This window comes from Elephas maximus, chromosome 21 (genome assembly GCF_024166365.1).
Source record: "Elephas maximus indicus isolate mEleMax1 chromosome 21, mEleMax1 primary haplotype, whole genome shotgun sequence".
In the NCBI taxonomy this organism is placed as follows: Eukaryota; Metazoa; Chordata; class Mammalia; order Proboscidea; family Elephantidae; genus Elephas; species Elephas maximus.
In genome coordinates, this window is record NC_064839.1 from 43092041 (window position 1) to 43110349 (window position 18309).

At 39.0% G+C, this 18309-nt stretch overlaps 1 protein-coding gene across 1 annotated transcript in view; it reads right to left on the reverse strand.

Annotated features, from left to right (window-relative positions):
- The window catches only part of ADAMTS18 (ADAM metallopeptidase with thrombospondin type 1 motif 18), a 173175-nt gene that overhangs the window by 21290 nt on the left and 133576 nt on the right, over window positions 1–18309 (reverse strand). The window contains exons 15-16 of the mRNA XM_049864133.1: window positions 17749–17872; window positions 16355–16599 (exon numbers count right to left, since the gene is read on the reverse strand). Coding sequence (XP_049720090.1) covers window positions 16355–16599; window positions 17749–17872 — 369 coding nt within the window. The remainder of the gene's footprint in view (window positions 1–16354; window positions 16600–17748; window positions 17873–18309) is intronic.

An 18309-nucleotide genomic window follows, 5' to 3' on the forward strand; every position in this document is an offset into this window, starting at 1 on the left:
AAACGCACAAATTTGGATAAGACCGCCAGTGATTCAGTCTACTTAACTGGACTTGCTCCAGAGAATTTTCCAGCCAACTGGCACTGGTCTCTAATTTACAGCTGGCAAGCAACCTCCTTAAATGCTTCCAGGTCCTCGGTAGAGCTGTTTAATGTCTACCTTTAACACACTAACCACCTGACTTCAGATGCAACACTCAGCAGCTCTGACCGCAGGGTGCAGAGTTATAAAATTTACAGCTTCTTAAGGTTGAAAACCACAGACTGGGCTGGAATCTACCAACTGCCTTCAGAAGGAGGGGGAATAAGGCCTCTGCTCAGGGCATGCAAAGTTAAAACTAAGAACAAATTGAATACCCTTGGGTCAACAGTGTTCTATCTTTTGCTCCCACTTTTTATTTTTTAATGTTAAAGCTATAAATTCCCTCAACCAGCCTTGAGCTTACTTTATTATTTAAGGCTTTTTTTTTCTCTTTCTTTTAAAGAACGTATCCTAATTTTCCCATGGAAACCAAAGAGTTAGGGATAGGTTTTAAAGACTGACTTTTTATTTAATGCATGCTAGGAAACCGGTTTCTTGTCCTCAATAATATATTTGATGGCTTTAAAAATAATAATAGCAACACTTACTGATGACTTATTGTTTGCCAGGCAGAGCATTTTATATGCATCTCATTAAAATTCGATAATAACATTATAAAGCCTTTACAGTGTTATTAACATGCCAATACTATAGATGAGTAAACGCACAGGGTCACACAGCTAGTAGGTGGAAGGTCTGGGTCCCCAGACTCTGGCATAGTCTGATTCTAAAACCTGAGCTCTCAACCTCTTGCAATACTTCTTTCAATTTCTGAAACAAAATGTCCAGGATTCTAATTTGACAGTTTAAAAATTGTATTGACTGCTGAAGAGATCTTATCACTGGGACTCAATAGCTTGCGATAACATTTGCTTATCATGTGCGCGAGAAATGTGATAATATTACAATGCAATAACATTGCTACCAGGTTTAAATCTGAACATTTTATTTCCGACATGCTAGTATCTGACTGAAGCATCTATGATTTTTAACCCCCTCAATCTATTTTCCCCTGTGTTTGTTTAAATGTTTCATTTGACCATGGTCTTAACAACTGAAATATACTACATTTTATAGATTGGTTCTTCCCAATAAATCATAAATTGTTTGATACATTATCCATCAACCAACGCTTCAGAAAGGGGCGATTTTGTGGTGCAGATTCATATTGTTGGAAGTTCATGTCATTTTTGGCAGTCCTTGTGTTGTTAACATTCAGCCAGTATTCTCTGCCTTCTTGTTTGCTTCACAGCTTGAAGAACATGACCAGGTATTGTTGCTGCTATTATGTGTGAGTGAGTTGGATTTGACAAGAGACAGTAACCCAAACACCCTCAGCAGGGATTTGGAAATGCATCTGTAAGTCAGCTTCAAAGGTGTGGGCTGACACATTCGACCTCGACTACAGGTCTAATTCAACTCATCAACATTCCTCAGAGTTTAGAGAAGAGAAATATACAGTGTTCTCTGACCTGTCACCAAAGTATTTGCCACGAATGAAGGGGAAGCCCCCTCTTCAAAAAGCACATGGCAAGCTCTAGACAAATGACATGCATTGCCAAAGTACCTCCGAATTGTGCTCTGAGTCTGATTTTTCTATCATCTGTTCTGAATTAATCCTACATCCCTCCTTTGCCCCTTTTGTGTGTTGTGTGCTCACTTGGTTCATGCTACTTGGCGAATCTCCTTTCCCTTACACTGACTTTGTCCTGAAGCACATCTTTACTCATTCCACCCCTTTCTCTCGGGCGGGAGGGGTTGGGGGGCGGACTCAGCCAGCAGGGTCAAAGGAAAGAATGAGACAAGAAGGTAATACTTTGTCAGCAATGCTCACACCCCGTCATCTCATTGATCAACATACCCATCCACCTGGTCCCCCACCACCCCACCATTTCCTTTTGCCAGTGAGTGGAGGAAGTTGTTTATTATAGTAATTTTCTTTAGATGTCTTTTCCTGCCTTGCAACTGGCCCGTGGTTAACCTATTTCTCACTCACTATCTGTTTCGAGATTCTCCCTCAGTACACCATTAAATGGGAACAGGCTTCCAAAGAGTTAAACATCCCCTTTTGCCACTTAACAGAAGAAAAAACTTAACATAAATAGCTTTTTTATTTTAAAGACTTAAAAAAAAAAAAAAAAAGGACTGCTGTAAAAACATAGGGGATCGGATTTCAGGCATAGAGGAGCAATCTGTGTTATCATGCCATCCTGAATCACTGTGTTTATCAGGCAGAGATGGAGTTACTTTATAATGAAACACTCAGGATGAATTTCCTCACCTCTGCTCCAACTGCAGAGATGTTTGATAGAGAATATGACCCATTCATTGTTGTGTGGAGGGGTGTGTTTACGAGTGTGAGAGACAGAGAAACAGAGAGACAGAACGAGATACAGACAGTGACAGAAACAGAGACACACACAGATAGAGACAAAGACAGAGAGAGACAGAGGCAGACAGAAACAGAGAGATTGAGAGATACAGAGGGAGAGATCAAGAAATTTCATCTTAAATCACTTCTAAAGAATGTGTTACCTCTAAGTGGATACTTAAGCTAATCATGAGAAAAAAAAGAATCTTTGTATTTTTAAACTTTATTGCCATAATCTCCTAAAATTATATATTATACAGGCCTTTTCCACAGTGCTTAAACAAAGAACAAGGTCAGTGACCCTAAATTACCTACACCTAAACCTCAAAAGGAAACCCTGGTGGTGTAGTGGTTAAGAGCCACAACTGCTAACCAAAAGGTCGGCGGTTTGAATCCACCAGGCACTCCTTGGGCAGTTCTACTCTGTCCTATAGGGTCGCTGTGAGTTGAAATCAACTCGACGGCAGCGGGTTTTTTTTTTTTTTTTGTAAACCTCAAAATGAAAAAGCGTTAAGTTTTCAGTCCTACACGAAAAGCCGAGCATAGGTCTCCTTCAGATGAAATGAATGCTTTCCACCAGAGCCCTGTGACTCTTGGTTTTCACATCTCTGTCACTTCAAAATTTAATTTCTAACCATACACACAATCACACACACACAGACACTTTAAATTCCCCTTTTTGGAACGCAGGATTAATATAGATTTTAGCTTTTCTTCGTGTTCCCAAACCCAATAAAACAAGAATACTGCAGTGGCCCATACATCATTTCCTAAAGACTACTGAAATATAAGCCTTGAATTTTAAATCTCTCAGATGACACACGAGTACACTAGTTCCATGAGAGATTCCTTAGCTGTCAGGCCAGGCCTGGGATGTAGGGAATGAGCGGAACAAAATAAATATATGGAAATTATCTAGCTTTATAATAACTGCATCTGTAGTGATCTCAGAAAGTGTATGATTGCCAAATCAACATTTATTTCTCTTCATGCTGGGGTGTGAGTGTGTGAGTAGTCTTTTTCCAGGCAATGCAAGAAATACAATCCAGGGTCATGAAAACACTTTTCCCCAAGTCATTTGCATGCACATATGTGTATGTATTTCAAAATAAAAACTTGATTGATGAACTCAAATAATGCTTTAAAAATTTAAGGCCTCAGACTATGATATAAATCCTTGATTACCCTGGGGAATTTCCCTTGGCCACCAAGGAAATCAGCGGGGACCAGCGTTGTTTAAATTGATATCCACCTGTTGCAAATGCTGAAACCATCCAGAGTTAAGACTCCATGGAGAATGAATGTATGTAACAGAGTCTGCATTTTAAAATTGGGCTGGCACGTGACTCAGTGATAAAAGTGAAGGTCTGTTTTCCATTTAGTTTAAACTTTGAGCTTCCCTATGAAGACATTCTATAAACTTTTGACATATAAAAATAACCAGAAGCAGAAGACGTTTTTATTTGGTGTTGGGCCATGCACTTATTTCTTGGGGTTAACTGACAACAGTAAAATATTCCCAGGATTGCATTACCCTTTTCCGTGCTAGAAAACACCCAGAAGTAAGTGGAAAGATCTGGTAAACCCACCACTCTGGGGGGGGCAATTTGCTACTCTCCTAGATCGAGGTGAGTGTATTGCGAGGTAACTGGTCAGTGACTTCCTCTGTGCAAACTATTCACTTTGGGAAAGGAGAGCATGTTAGGAGGCACACTGATCCCTCAGATGCAATTTTGGAGATCACATTTCAACACTCTAAATGCTATTCACTGTGCCTAACTTTAAACTGTTGAGTTCTGAGGCCAGTCCTAAGAGATGATTACATCCAGTGGTTTTCTAAAATGTGTACAGCAGAAGGCTAGTGCTGTTCAGAGAACGTCAGATCATGGCTGTGGTTTGGGGCCAATTGCGGCTGAGTTGCTGCTGACTCATGGGGACCCCATGTGTGTCAGAGTAGAACTGTGCTCCATAGGGTTTTTTAATGGCTGATTTTTCAGAAGTAGGTCACCAGACCTTTCTCCTAAGGCACTTCTGGGTGGACCTGAACTGCCAATGTGTTGGTTAGCATCTGAACTCATTAGCCATTTGCACCACCCAAGGACTAAGGGCTGAAATGGGATAAAAAGAGGCCGACTTCTGGGCCCTTTGCTCCCGACTTCTCCTTTCATCATTTTATTTATCACCTCCATGAAAGATTTTCCCATTTGAAAAGAAGATTCCACATTAAAAATGAATGAATTTTATTATTGGGTGCCACTCACTAAACAAATTTTTTTGAGCACCTGCCATGTTCCAGATACTATTACACCAGTTATGGAAGACACAAAGAGGAATAAGTCACAGCTCTGATGACTCGGGGTTTCAAGTGCTATAAGAAGTGCTTCAGAACAGTGCTAACAGACATAGAAGACATCAGTCTAACCTGGGAAAATCATTTCCCCAATGAGGAAAGCGGAAGCCAGATAGTTTAAGTGACTTGTCCAAAGTTACTTATTTTGATATAGCAGAGTAAACCATATCTCCAACTATTTATACATAAGCCCCTGTTCTAACTCATGTTGTCTCCAAAATGAAAGGGATCCACATACCAAAACTCACTCTTTACAGTTTTTAAAGACCTGAGATTATAAAGTTTGGGAGGCATGGTTTATGTCTTAATCATTGGTGTAACTCCACTATCTAACACAGGGCCTAGCATTGAATGGACACACAGTGAATGTTTGCTGACTTTTTTATCAGACGTTCAGAGGATGTGAACAGAAAACAATTGCTTGGAAGGCAGTCACCCAAATCAATACGTACCATGGGAGTTGAAGACGGGAATTACCGGAAGGATCTGATGCAATACATATAAATGAGAGAAAAAGAGGGACATTATCCTTATAATGTCATCCTTGTGAGTTTTGGCAAACATACCCTTCTGCGGAATTTTACACCGTAATAAGAACTTAGTGAACATAGTTTTAAGTGGCCAAAAAAGAAAGCACTTTCTGTTATAGACTTATACTTCCTCTGAATGGAGTAGAGTTTTTCATTCTGATACGTTCCCATACTTTGATTTTAGCATCCCACAGGACTGTAAAACACATTCAATATTTTTACATTGGAGTTAACATATTTTTGGCTCCAAAAGTATTCATTTTGTTTCAATTCATACTTGTATGGACAGCCATTATGAACTTTAACTTCAAAAACAAACAAACAAACAATGGACTACTTGGATACTAATAGTCTAGTTTAAAAAAAAAAGTAATTTAAGTTTTTAAAATCACTGTATTCCAACAATTTTTGGAATTAAAAATTAAAAAATAGCCAGAAATTTGAGGATGTTCTCCTGAGAACAATAATGTGTAATGTAAATATTAAAGTCATTAACCCAAATTCTTTTAAAAGATAAAAGACATAATCCTAAATTACCGCATTTTATTTTAGCCCCAAACATATTTGTAAGTTTTGAATGAAACCATAACCTCTCCTGTAAAAATACAAGCAACGAATGTCCAAGTAACATACAAGTTTCCGTCTAGATTGTTTTCAGGCAGGTCACATTCGCAGGAGATTAATTCAAGCTTTCATAGAATCTTTAAGCAGAATGACTACACACAGACTTTGAAAAACAATAGCCAAGCAAATGTGAGTTTACTGTAGTGAAACTACAATTTTGTACTACTAGAGATATTTTTATAGTTCTTATTCTATTGCGCAGTAGTAAAACAAAATTAGGGGCAGCGGTAGAATTCTCGCCTTCCATGTGGGAGACCTGGATTTGATTCCCACTTCATATGCAGCCACCACTCATTAGTCAGTGGGGGCTTGCATGTTGCTATGATGCTAAACAGGTTTATCCAGACTAAAATGAACTAGGAAGCACAGCCTGGTGATATACTCCAAAAACTAGCCAATGAAAACCCTAGGGATCACAGTAGTCTGACCCTTTTGTGCTTGGGGTTACCATCAGTCGGGGGCCAACTCAATGGCAGCTAACAACAACAACAAAATAAAATTATTTTTAAAAACACATTACACATATCCAATATTTCCCATTTTACTTTTTTCCTTCAAGGAACTGTCTGTATTTATAAGCAGATCGATTGGTGAACATAACTAATTAAAGAAATTCATCACCAGTGACGAATCTTTCTTTAATATATTGAGACTAACCTTCCATTTCTCAAAAATACCTTCTAATCATCAGGAAAATTTTGTACCTGGTGAAAATCCAAAGGTTTGTTTTAGTCAGGGTTAAATAATATAGATGAATGAGATACAGAGCTATAAAAAAATATAGATGAATGAGATACAGAGCTATGCTTACATTAAAAAAAATACACAAAGTCTCAGCTTGAGGCTGGTACACTGTTCACCGACAACACTGGCAATTATCTGGTTAATTTGATCAACACAGACAACGCCAGCGTAGATTTCAGGCTCTAAAGACAAAAGGAAGAAGGAATTCTATCATTCTGCTTTGCACTTTCCATCATTTCTTGTCTTTTTCTTTGTTGTGGTTTTTGTAGACAATATGTATTTAAGGGAAAAGCTTAAATTGCAAAGAAAACTGTGAAAATCTACTGGAACTACTTTCTGTTTTTAAACAAATTTCAAGAGAGAAATAATGACAACAACAAAAAAGTTTGCTTGTTTTGAAGTAGTAAAAATCATATTTTGCAGCATGAATGGTTTGTACTTTGTTCTGATTGCTCATGGCAGCAGCAATGAGAGGCATCTAGCCCCACTTCCATACTTGGGTTATTTTCAGCAGCCACAGAACTTAGTTTCTGTACATCTGTTTACAGATGGATCAAAGGCATCCTGGCAAAACTAACAAAGCCATGTTGCTCTAAAACTGATAGCTTGCAAGTATACCCCTCTAAAGAAAAGGAAAAGAGGTTTGCTGCTCAGATGTTTGATAAAAAAGAATCAAACAGAGCAAACAAAAGCATCTAGAAAAAAAAAAAAAGATTGGAAAACATAGACAAAAGAAAAATCTTTAACCAGAGAGCCCAATTCCTAGGACTTAAGTTTCATTCTCCCATATGTCTGTCAGTTTGTCGTATTGTGGGGGCTTGCATGTTGCTGTGATGCTGGAAGCTATGCCACTGGTATTCAAAAACCAGGAGGGTCACCCATGGAGGACAGCTTTCAGACTAAGACAGACTAGGAAGAATGACCCAACAGATTTTTTCTGAAAAGAATTAGCCAGTGAAAACCTTATGAATAGCAGTGGAACACTGTCTGATACAGTGCCAGAAGATGAGCCCCTCAGGTTGGAAGGCACTCAAAATACGACTGGGGAAGAGCTGCCTCCTCAAATTAGAGTCAACCTTAATGAAGTGGATGGAGTCAAGCTTTTGGGACCTTCATTTGCTGATGTGGCACAACTCAAAATAAGAAGTCACAGCTGCAAACATCCATTAATAACTGGAACATGGAATGTATGAAATATGAATCTAGGACGACAGAAAATTGTCAAAAATGAAATGGAACCAATAAACATTGATATCCTAGGCATTAGTGAGTTGAAATGGACTGGTACAAGCCATTTTGAATTGGACAATCATACAGTCTACTACACCAGGAATGACAAATTGAAGAGCAATGGCATTGCATTCATTGTCAAAAAGAACATTTCAAGATCTATCCTGAAGTACAACACTGTCAGTGATAGGGTCATATCCATATGCCTATAAGGAATACCAGTTAATACGACTATTATTCAAATTTAGGCACCAACCACTAAGGCCAAAGATGAAGCAACTGAAGATTTTTTACCAACTTTTGCAGTTTGAAATTGATGGAACATGCAATCAGGATGCATTGATAATTACTGGTGATTGGAACACAAAAGTTGGAAACAAAGAAGGATCGGTAGTTGGAAAATATGGCCTTGGTAATAGAAATGATGCTGGAGATCGCATGATTGAATTTTGCAAGGCCAATGACTTCTTCGTTGCAAGTACCTTTTTTTCACCAACATAAATGGTGACTATACACGTGAATCTCGCCAGATAGAATACATAGGAATCAAACTGACTACATCTGTGGAAAGACAATGGAAAAGCTCAATATCATCAGTCAGAACAAGGCCAGGGGCCAACTACGGAACAGACCATCAATTGCTCATATGTAAGTTCAAGTTGAAACTGAAGAAAATTAAAACAAGTCCATGACAGCCAAAGTATGACCTTGAATATATCCCAACTGAATTTAGAGACCATCTAAAGAACAGATTTGACGTGTTGAACACTAATGACCAAAGACCAAATGAGTTGTGGAAGGACATCATACATGAATAAAGCAAGAGGTCATTAAAAATAGTAAAGAAAGAAAAGCCCAAATGGATGTCAGAAGAGGCCCTGAAACTTGCTTTTGAATGTCGAGTAGCTAAAGTGAAAGGAAGAAATCATGAAGTAAAAAAGCTAAACAGATTACAAAGAGTGGCTCAAGAAAACAAAGTGAGTATTATAATGACATGTGCAAAGACCTGGAGATAGAAAATCAAAAGGGAAGAACATGCTCGGCATTTCTCAAGCTGAAGGAACTGAAGAAAAAATTCAAGCCTCAAGTTGCAATATTGAAGGATTCTTCAGGAAAAATATTAAACCGTGCAGGAAGTATCAAAAGAAGACGGAAGGCATACACAGAGTCACTATAGCAAAAAGAATTGATTGACATTCAACCATTTCAGAAGGTAGCATATGATCCAGAACCGACGGTACTGAAGGAAGACGTCCAAGCTGCACTGAAGGCACTTGCAAAAAACAAGGCTTCAGGAATTGGCAGAGTACCAACTGAGATGTTTCAACAAATGGATGCAGTGCTGGAAGTGCCCATTCATCTATAACAAGAAATTTTGAAAGAAAACTACCTGGCCAACTGACTGGAAGAGATCCATATTTATGCCTATTCCTAAGAAAGGTGATCCAACCGAATATGGAAATTATTGAACAATATCATTTTTTTTTTTTAATATTACATGTAAGTAAAATTTTGCTGAAGATCATTCAAAAGCAGCTGCAGCAGTACATTGACAGGGAACTGCCAGAAATTCAAGCCAGATTCACAAGAGGACAAAAACCAGGGATATCATAGCTGATGTCAGATGGATCCTGGCTGAAAGCAGAAAATACCAAAAGACGTTTACTTGTGTTTTATTGACTACGCAAAGGCATTTGACTGTGTGGATCATAACAAATTATGGATAAAACTCCAAAGAATGGGAATTTCAGAACACTTAATTATGCTCATGAGGAACCTTTACATAGATCAAGAGGCAGTCATTTGAACAGAACAAGGGGATACTTCGTGGTTTAAAGTCAGGAAAAGTATGTGTCAGGGTTGTATTCCTTCACCATACCTATTCAATCTGTATGCCGAGCAAATAATCCAAGAAGCTGGACTATATAAAGAAGAACGGCACATCAGGATTGGAGGAAGACTCGTTAACAACCTGCATTTTGCAGATGATACAACCTTGCTCACTGAAAGTGAAGAGGACTTGAAGCACTTGCTGTTGAAGATCAAAGACCACAGCCTTCAGTATGGATTGCACTTCAATGTAAAGAAAACAAAAATCCTCACAACTGGACCAATATGCAACATCATGATAAATGGAGGAATGACTGAAGTTGTCAAGGATTTCATTTTACTTGGCTCTACAATCAACACCCCTGGAAGCAGCAGTCAAGAAATCAAATGACACATTGCATTGGGCAAATCTGTTGCAAAAGACCTCTTTAGTGTTAAAAAGCAAAGATGTCACCTCAAAGACTAAGGTGCACCTGACCCAAGCTGTGGTGTTTTCAATAGCCTTATATGCTGTGAAAGCTGGAAATAAGGAAGACCAAAGAAGAACTGACACTTTTGAATTGTGATGCTGGCAAAGAATATGAATATACCATGGACTGCTAAAAGAATGAACAAATTTGTCTTGGAAGAAATACAACAAGAATGCTCTTCAAAGCAAGGATGGAGAGGCTATGTCTCATACTTTGGACATGTTATCAGGAGGAATCAGTCCCTGGAGAAGGACATCATGCTTGGTGAAGTAAAGGGTCAGCGAAAAAGACGAAGACCCTCAAGGAGATGTATTGACACACTGGCTGCAACAACGGGCTCAAGCATAGCAACGACTGTGCAGATGGCACAGGACTGGGCAGTGTTTCGTTCCATTGTACACAGGGTTGCTATGAGTAAGAACTGACTTGATGGCACCAAACAACAATTAGGAATGAAGTCCTGGTGACCTACTTGTGAAAAAATCAGCCAAAGAAAACCCCATGGATCACAACAGTCCGATCTCTTTCTACATGGGAGCACCATGAGTTGGGGACCAACTCAAAGGCAGCTAACTACAACAACAAAGTTTAATTAAAGTGTAATTTGCAAGTTAGATTCATTGTTGAGGTCCAAATTTAGTCCAATTTGTAATAGATTTCTTACTCTCTTCCTCTAAAATAAAAAGCTGAAAGTGTTGAAAGAACATTTCCTAATAGACTCTCTGTCTCTCTGCATAAGGAGCGTTGTGAGATCTTCAAGGGGTCTTCCATCCATGGACAGAGGGAATGGGACCTCATATCACAAGTCTGGAAGATGATGGGAAGATGAAAGATAACTCGTGGTCAAAATCTATAGCCCAAGTTGCCAACTCAAATATTTATTGGGGCCAAAAGTTCCTTTTTCTTAAGAGAATTTAAAAATCCCTGTTTTTATAAGAAACCACCCACTATTAAAGCATTGACCCATTTTTTAAAAATACTATGCATATTTGGGAGTTCTATTTGTCCTGTGGTCTCTAGTTTGCTAATTTTGGTCTGAAGTTTAGATTAAAAAAATATATATGATATGCTCAGACGGTAAAATGATTATGATGGTAACAAACAATACAAGCACTTTCTAGACATTGCACTTATGTTATCTTAAATTATCCACACATAGTCTTCATAGTTAGCTAATATTATTTCACAGACATAGATTATTACATGAAGTTATAGAGAGGAAAAGAAACTTGCCCTAGTTACGTAGCTAGTTAAAAGTCTCTACTGTTGGTCATATTATGCAGAGAACATCATCTGACTCAGACACCAAAATTACATGTGCTTTTTAAAAACTGTCTCCTACTTGTAGTCCTTAGTAAATGTCTAAGGACAATGCTACTCAGTAACTGCTACGTGGAGAGTGACCCTTCATTTTGTACCACCACAGGTTGGCCTAAAAAAGAATGTCTATCATCTATAACTAGTCCTTTGACATCGCAGGAAATGTCGTGCTTCTGAAATCTAAAGAATGGACTGCATGGTCTTGCAACTGTGTAGCTAACACTTGGCAGATTTTTCTGCTCGCCTCTACAGATGGCAAATATTCATCAAGGAAATATTTGCCAAGTATATGAAACAGAATTTGCATAGCTTTCGAGTACGGAATTCAGACACAGTTTTAAATACCTTAAGACCTGGACGAAATCTATACAGTTGGAGCAATTGTGGAAAGGACAGCTTGGATGCCATCTTCTCTGGCCATGGAGAAAGATATTTCCATTCTCATGTCTGTGAGTATGCAGGTGCAGGGCAAAACCACACGACAAAATGGCAGGGTGATGAAAGGTGTGCATGTACCTACAGAATCCCAAGACACCTGGGGGGTCACATTTCCAGACATGACCAAGCCTCTCCGTGCCGGCTGTGTGTTCCTCTTTTGGGCGGTGTCAGCAGGGTTCAACAGTTTCTTTGCAAGGCATATTCTTGATGTGACATTTATTTGGCTACTCCCAAGAGGCAGTTTATCAAAGAACACTTAGATCTAAGCACTGTCCTCAGTTACATGTTTCAAGCAACTGATTTATATCTTCATCCCAAGGCTCTTTTTTCTCTTAATTTTAATTTTGTTGTTGTTGTTGAGAATATACACAGCAGAACATACACCAATTCAACAGTTTCTACATGTACAATTTAGTGACATAGATTACATTCTTCAAGTTGTGCAACCATTCTCATCCCCCTTTTCTGAGTTATTCATTCACCATTAACATAAACTCACAGCCCCCTAAGGTTCCTATCCAGTCTTTTGAGTTGCTGTTGTCACTTCGATGGCATATAATTCTTAAAAGAGCATAATGCTCAAGGCAGACTTTTTCTTTTTTTTTTTTACTAGTGAAGATAAACTATTGTTTGGTTTTTAAGAAGACTTCAGGGGATATTTTTGGTTTAAGTTTTAAAGATTATCTCAGCCCAAAAGTTTCAGGAGTTCATCCATCCCCCTTGGCTTCAGAAAATCTGGAGTCCATGAGAATTTGAAATTCTGTTTTGTATTTTCCCCTTTTTGATCAGGATTCTTCTATGGAATCTTTGATCAAAAATTTCAGTAACGGTAGCCAAGTACCATCCAGCTCTTCCATCATGGCAAAGAAGCAGCTGCTCATGGAGACAATTAGCCATACATTCCATACCCTCCTCCTATTCCTAATTGTCCTTCTTCCTCTGTTGCTCCAGGCAAATAAAGACCAATTGTCATGCCAGGGCTCTTTTTGATGCATTCTAAACACAACTCAACTGCTTGATAGTTACTGTTGAATGCCTCAGAGGCACCTCAAACATAAGATGGCTAAAATGGGTTTTCCTCCCCATTTCTAAACCTGTGTCCAGTTATCCCCAAGTCAGTTATAGCGGCAAGAGCACCACCATCCACCGAACTCTCAAGGTAGAAACCTGGGACTTTCTCCGTGCATCCTTCCTCGAAGTCCGTATCTGATACCTCCCTCTCTCTCTAGTAAGTTTTCTAACAACTTTCAACCCTCAATTCACAACATAACGCAAGCATATCCACTTTCCTCCATCTTCACAGCCACCATCTCTGTTTCAGGTTCCATCCCGTCATGTCTGGAATTCTAGACTAGCCATTATCCTATTTCTTCTATTCAATTCTTGCCCCTCCAATCACTTATCTATATAGCAGCCAGAGTGAACTTTAAAAACATAAAGTCCCGGCATTGCTCTTAGAATGAAATTCAAATTCCTCATCAGGATTTATAATGTTCTCTGTGGACTGTTCCCTCCACTATACCCATCTCACACCCTAATGCTATCTTTTCTCACCACAATGTAGCTAGTCCAGGAGCCCTGGTGGCTTAACGGTTAAGTGCTCAGTTGCTAACCAAAAGGTTGGCGGTTCAAACCCGCCCAGCGGTTCCATGGGAAAAAGGCCTGGCGACGTGCTTCCATAAAGATTACAATGTAGAAAATCCTGTGGGGTAGTTCTACTCTGTTACACGGGGTTGCTGTTAGTAGGAATTGACCCAATGGCAAACCACAATATAGTTAAACTAGACTTTTTTAAGTTCTTCTAAAGCATTAAGTTCACCCTCAGTATGGGGTTTGACATTACTGTTTCCTCTGCCTAAATTTTCTCTACTCTTCACCTGGATGCTGCTTCTTATCCATTACAATTTCACCTTATATGACATTTTCCAGAGATGTCTTCACCAACCCCGTAGTCTGAAGAGAGCCTTCCTCTGTTTTCTTTGCTTACATTTATTTTCTTCCAATGAACTTACCAGAGCCTATAACCATGTGCTCATTTAGGTATTTATTTGTATCATACTGTAAGTTTCATGATAGCAGGGAATTTTTTTTTTTTTAATTCGCCGCTATATCCCCAGTTTTCCCTTAGTATGGGACACAATAAGAGGTCAGGGCATGGAACAAAGCAGAAGCTCAATGGCTTTATTTAACATGTGAGTATTTTTGCTTTTCTTCTTTCTAAAGTTGTGGCAAAAATTAAAGAATTCACTTGAAAAATGTCAAGACATATCTAAAATTCACTCAAAATGACACGCATGTCCACTTAGGGGGTCAGAGAAACTAGTTTTGCCTTCAGCACTGAACTGTCATGAACAGCAAAGGGTCATCACCACTATCATGATAGCATGGTATTTATTCAAAGAGTATTCAGTTATACGTACATAGACTTGAGAAAGATCATTGAATGCTTCCTTTTTGGACAGAGACAGTATTTGTCTCTGAAGACAGCTTTATTTATCAATCACATCTGTCTCAAATACCTGCAGTGAGTGGGGACACGACATGCTGAAAGCCCCCTGAGAACAGTCACTATACCCATATCCTCAGTACCAAGTACATGCTAAGTGTAAATAGTTTTAAATGAATTAATTAATACGCACAAGACAGAAATAAAGACTTCTAAGTAAAAATCATCGAACAAGCTTCTGATAGCAATCTTCTTAGTATTTCATTTTCAGATCAACTCTCTGGTTTCCACAGATTCATGTTTTTTATTGAGTAAGATAAATATATGTGTCCTCACTCAGGAATTCCTACCTGGAAGGCACACATTTCCAAGCAGCATGCACTGTCTCTTCCCCACCTCTCATGTACCTACATACCATCTGCAGAGACAACCCCACCAGTTTCATATCAAGGGAAAACTTTACAATGCTGAATGACCAAACCTTTCCAGGATCTGTGGTACAAGGCAATGCTCAGAAAGACTGGTTCAAACCTCAGTCTTGCCATTTATTTATTAGATGGCTTTAGACATGTAATCCAATCCCTTTGAGACATAGTTTTCTTATCTGTAAAATGGGGATTCAATCACATCTATAAAGTTGTGGGCTCCAATAACTAATTATGAAACTGATTAATATGGTGCCTGAACATAGGAAGACTTGGTAGATTATGTTGTTGTAGTTACCTTCAAGTCGATTTTCAACTCATAGCGACCCCAGGTGAGAGATTAGAACTGCCCCGTAGGGTTTCCTGGTCTGTAATCTTTACGGAAGCAGATTGCCAAACCTTTGCCCCACAGAGTCACTGGGTGGGTTTGAACCATTGACCTTTCGGTTGGCAGTAAAGCCTGTAACCATTTATACCACCAGGGCTCCTTTAGTATATCATAGCCTCAGTAACGATAATGATGATGATGACAACGACAACGACGATGATGGCAGTTGCATTAACCTTATGTTCCCTTCATTTGAGAAGAGAAGGGCAGTATGACTGGACTGAACGTAGACATGATCCTCCTGGATGAGAAAGATTCGGGCTCTAGCTCGGCTCTGCTGTTTCCTAGCTGTGTAAATTAGGCAAGTCTTTTAACTTCCCTTCACACCTGATTGCTTAGTCCTCTGGCTAGTCAGTGAGGTAGGTTTTCTATCCCACATTTGTAGATGAGAAATTAAAGCCCAAAATGACTGACACACATGTCTGGTTATTTAAGTTCTTAGTACATGGTAGCTGGTATTGTTTCTACATGATCTGAAACAAATCACTTCACCCTAAGAACAATCTGTCCCATTATACAAACAGGAAAACCAAACTCAGAGACATTATGAGAACTAAAGAAAATGTGCATACTACGATTGCCTGGCAGAGTCAACTGCAGAGAGGTTAGCTGTTCTTATTATTGGTATTGTTACTTTTCTTTTTTTTTTTTCTTATCTCTAAGGAAAGCATAACCTGGAGCGGTAAGGTGGTTTGGCATGACTAAAACTCTCTTGATGTTCACGCAAGTTATCTTTTCTACCACCACTCTGCCTCATAGGCTAGTTGGACCTACATAACGAATAGCTACAATGGACTATCCAAATGGCAGACACACTGACACCGGAACTAATCTAAATAGTACTCCCACTACATTATTTGTTGATTGTGAGGGTTAAGTGTAACGGTAAAGGTTGGGATCTCAATGTAAAAATTGCTGAGAGACCCATTGCATTCCTTCCCTTTCCCAAAAATGGAGTTGCATTCCGTCTTCTCCCCTTTGCACTCTGAAATTAAGCTGTTAGGAAACAAATCTGAATGGAAAGGACTGGCGTTCTTTAAGCTAGCTTAAAGTGGAATCATCACTATAGCTTTAGCAAGAGGTACTGAACAAAAAGAAGGGGCTTACTTCGAAGACCAGCGTCTCGTTTGTGGGCCCTGGCGCATACAGACGTTCTGGGTGGTTAAAGGGGCGCTGGTACTCAAACGTTGTCCCGGCAAAGGTGAACTCCCCAGGCCAGTCGATGCTCCAGCCCCCCGTGAGGTAATACTTCTGACTGAGGTTGCGAACTGCGAGGTAACTGGAGGAGAGCTGCAGCTCCTGGATTTCGATGCTTCGGGCCCCAGCTGGAATGGTGACCACTGGATAATATTCTATAAGGAAAGAATTGAACAGTTCTGTTTCCCACGTTGTGTGTTGGAGACGGTGACTAGAAGTGCCCAGAGATGTGCTGTGTCCATTTCTACAGGGTTTGAGTTTCTGAATCATTAACTGTGACTCATTCCTACTCTATGAAGTGAAAATGAGCAATTACTTCATTTTCTAAGTGAAAGGAACACCAGAAAGAGAAAATGTATGTGACATTTCCAAAGTCTTACCAAGATATGTATCAAGACACACTCGTCTCCTTTCCAGATGAACAAAGGCCACAAAGCTGAGGAATTTTATACAGGTAGTCCCCAACCTACGACGGGGTTCTGTTCCTATGGCTCCGTCATAAGTCAGTTCTGACGTAAGTCAAATACCTCTTTTTTTTTTTTTTTTTTTAGTTTTCATGATTATTGTCTATTATTATCAGTATCTTTATAAATCTGATCTTTATTTGTCTTTAGGGATTGGCATGAGAATGATAACATCAGAAAATTACACACTACAACTCTATGTAGTACATATTACTAACAATAAGATGTAAACAAAAAAATGGATTGTCATTAAGTGTGGCTCGTTGTAACTCAGACATGTTGCAAGTCAGGGACTACCTGCATATATATATATGTGTATGCGTATATGTGTATATATGTATATATACATGATTTGTGTGTATATGTATATATATGTGTATGTGAGAGTATATATATGTATGTGTGTATTTTTTTTTAATTTACTAGAGGAAACTTAGAGCCATGTATCCTCAACAGGCATATTCAGAAAACATGGCTCAGAAGTTCAGTTTTACTCAAATAATTGCCTCCAATATTCAACATTGTGAGTATGGACCATCTAGGTTTCATAACAAACTCACTGTTTGACAAGTGTATACAGGGCATCTGACAGCATGGTCAGCAAAAACCGTAAAGTAGAAAGGCATTTTTTTAAATACATTTCTGAGATGCTAAGGTATTGATAGAACCCTTCATACTAAAACCCGTCTCTCCACCTTCCTTGCTATTACACAAGGGACAAGAGACACTCTTACCAGTGTCAGGTGGCTAGTGAAAGGCTCACCATATGTAGCTCAAACTTTTTCCGCAGCAAAGGATGAGCCCCACCAACGATAGCAAGGAAGAAGCAGCATCTCTCACCATTTGCTTTATGCTGGTTGAGGTACAGGCCTTTATAAAACTTGCAAGTTGAATTATCACCTTTGCAAATACCACATGCATCCAAAACTGCTTTAGAACCAAGTTCATGATCACATCCCACTGGCTATGAAAAAAAAAAAAAAGTGAGAAAATCCAAGACCACAGAAACCAGTGGCTAAGAATAGCTAGTAGGCACATGGTTTTCTGCATTTCCAGAACATTGGGGAGACAATGCAGCCTTATGGGTAAAGCACAGTCTCAGGTTTGACTGACTCATGGTTCAAATCCTTCCCCTGCTATGACTAGATGCATAATTGGGCAAGTTGCATAACTTATCTAAGACTTCAACTCTTCATCTATAAAATGGAGATAAAAAGTCACTGTATCTACTAAAGGCAAGCACACTTATTCAAGCCAGCCAGGCCACTGAAAACATAAACATAAACACACACAGCCTTAAAAGATCATAGAGCTTACAATCAAGCTAAAACAAAAGAGAAAGTGGGTACCCAAAGAGAAGGGAAAAATAAATCAGAAATAAATAGTAGTGCTATTTCAAAT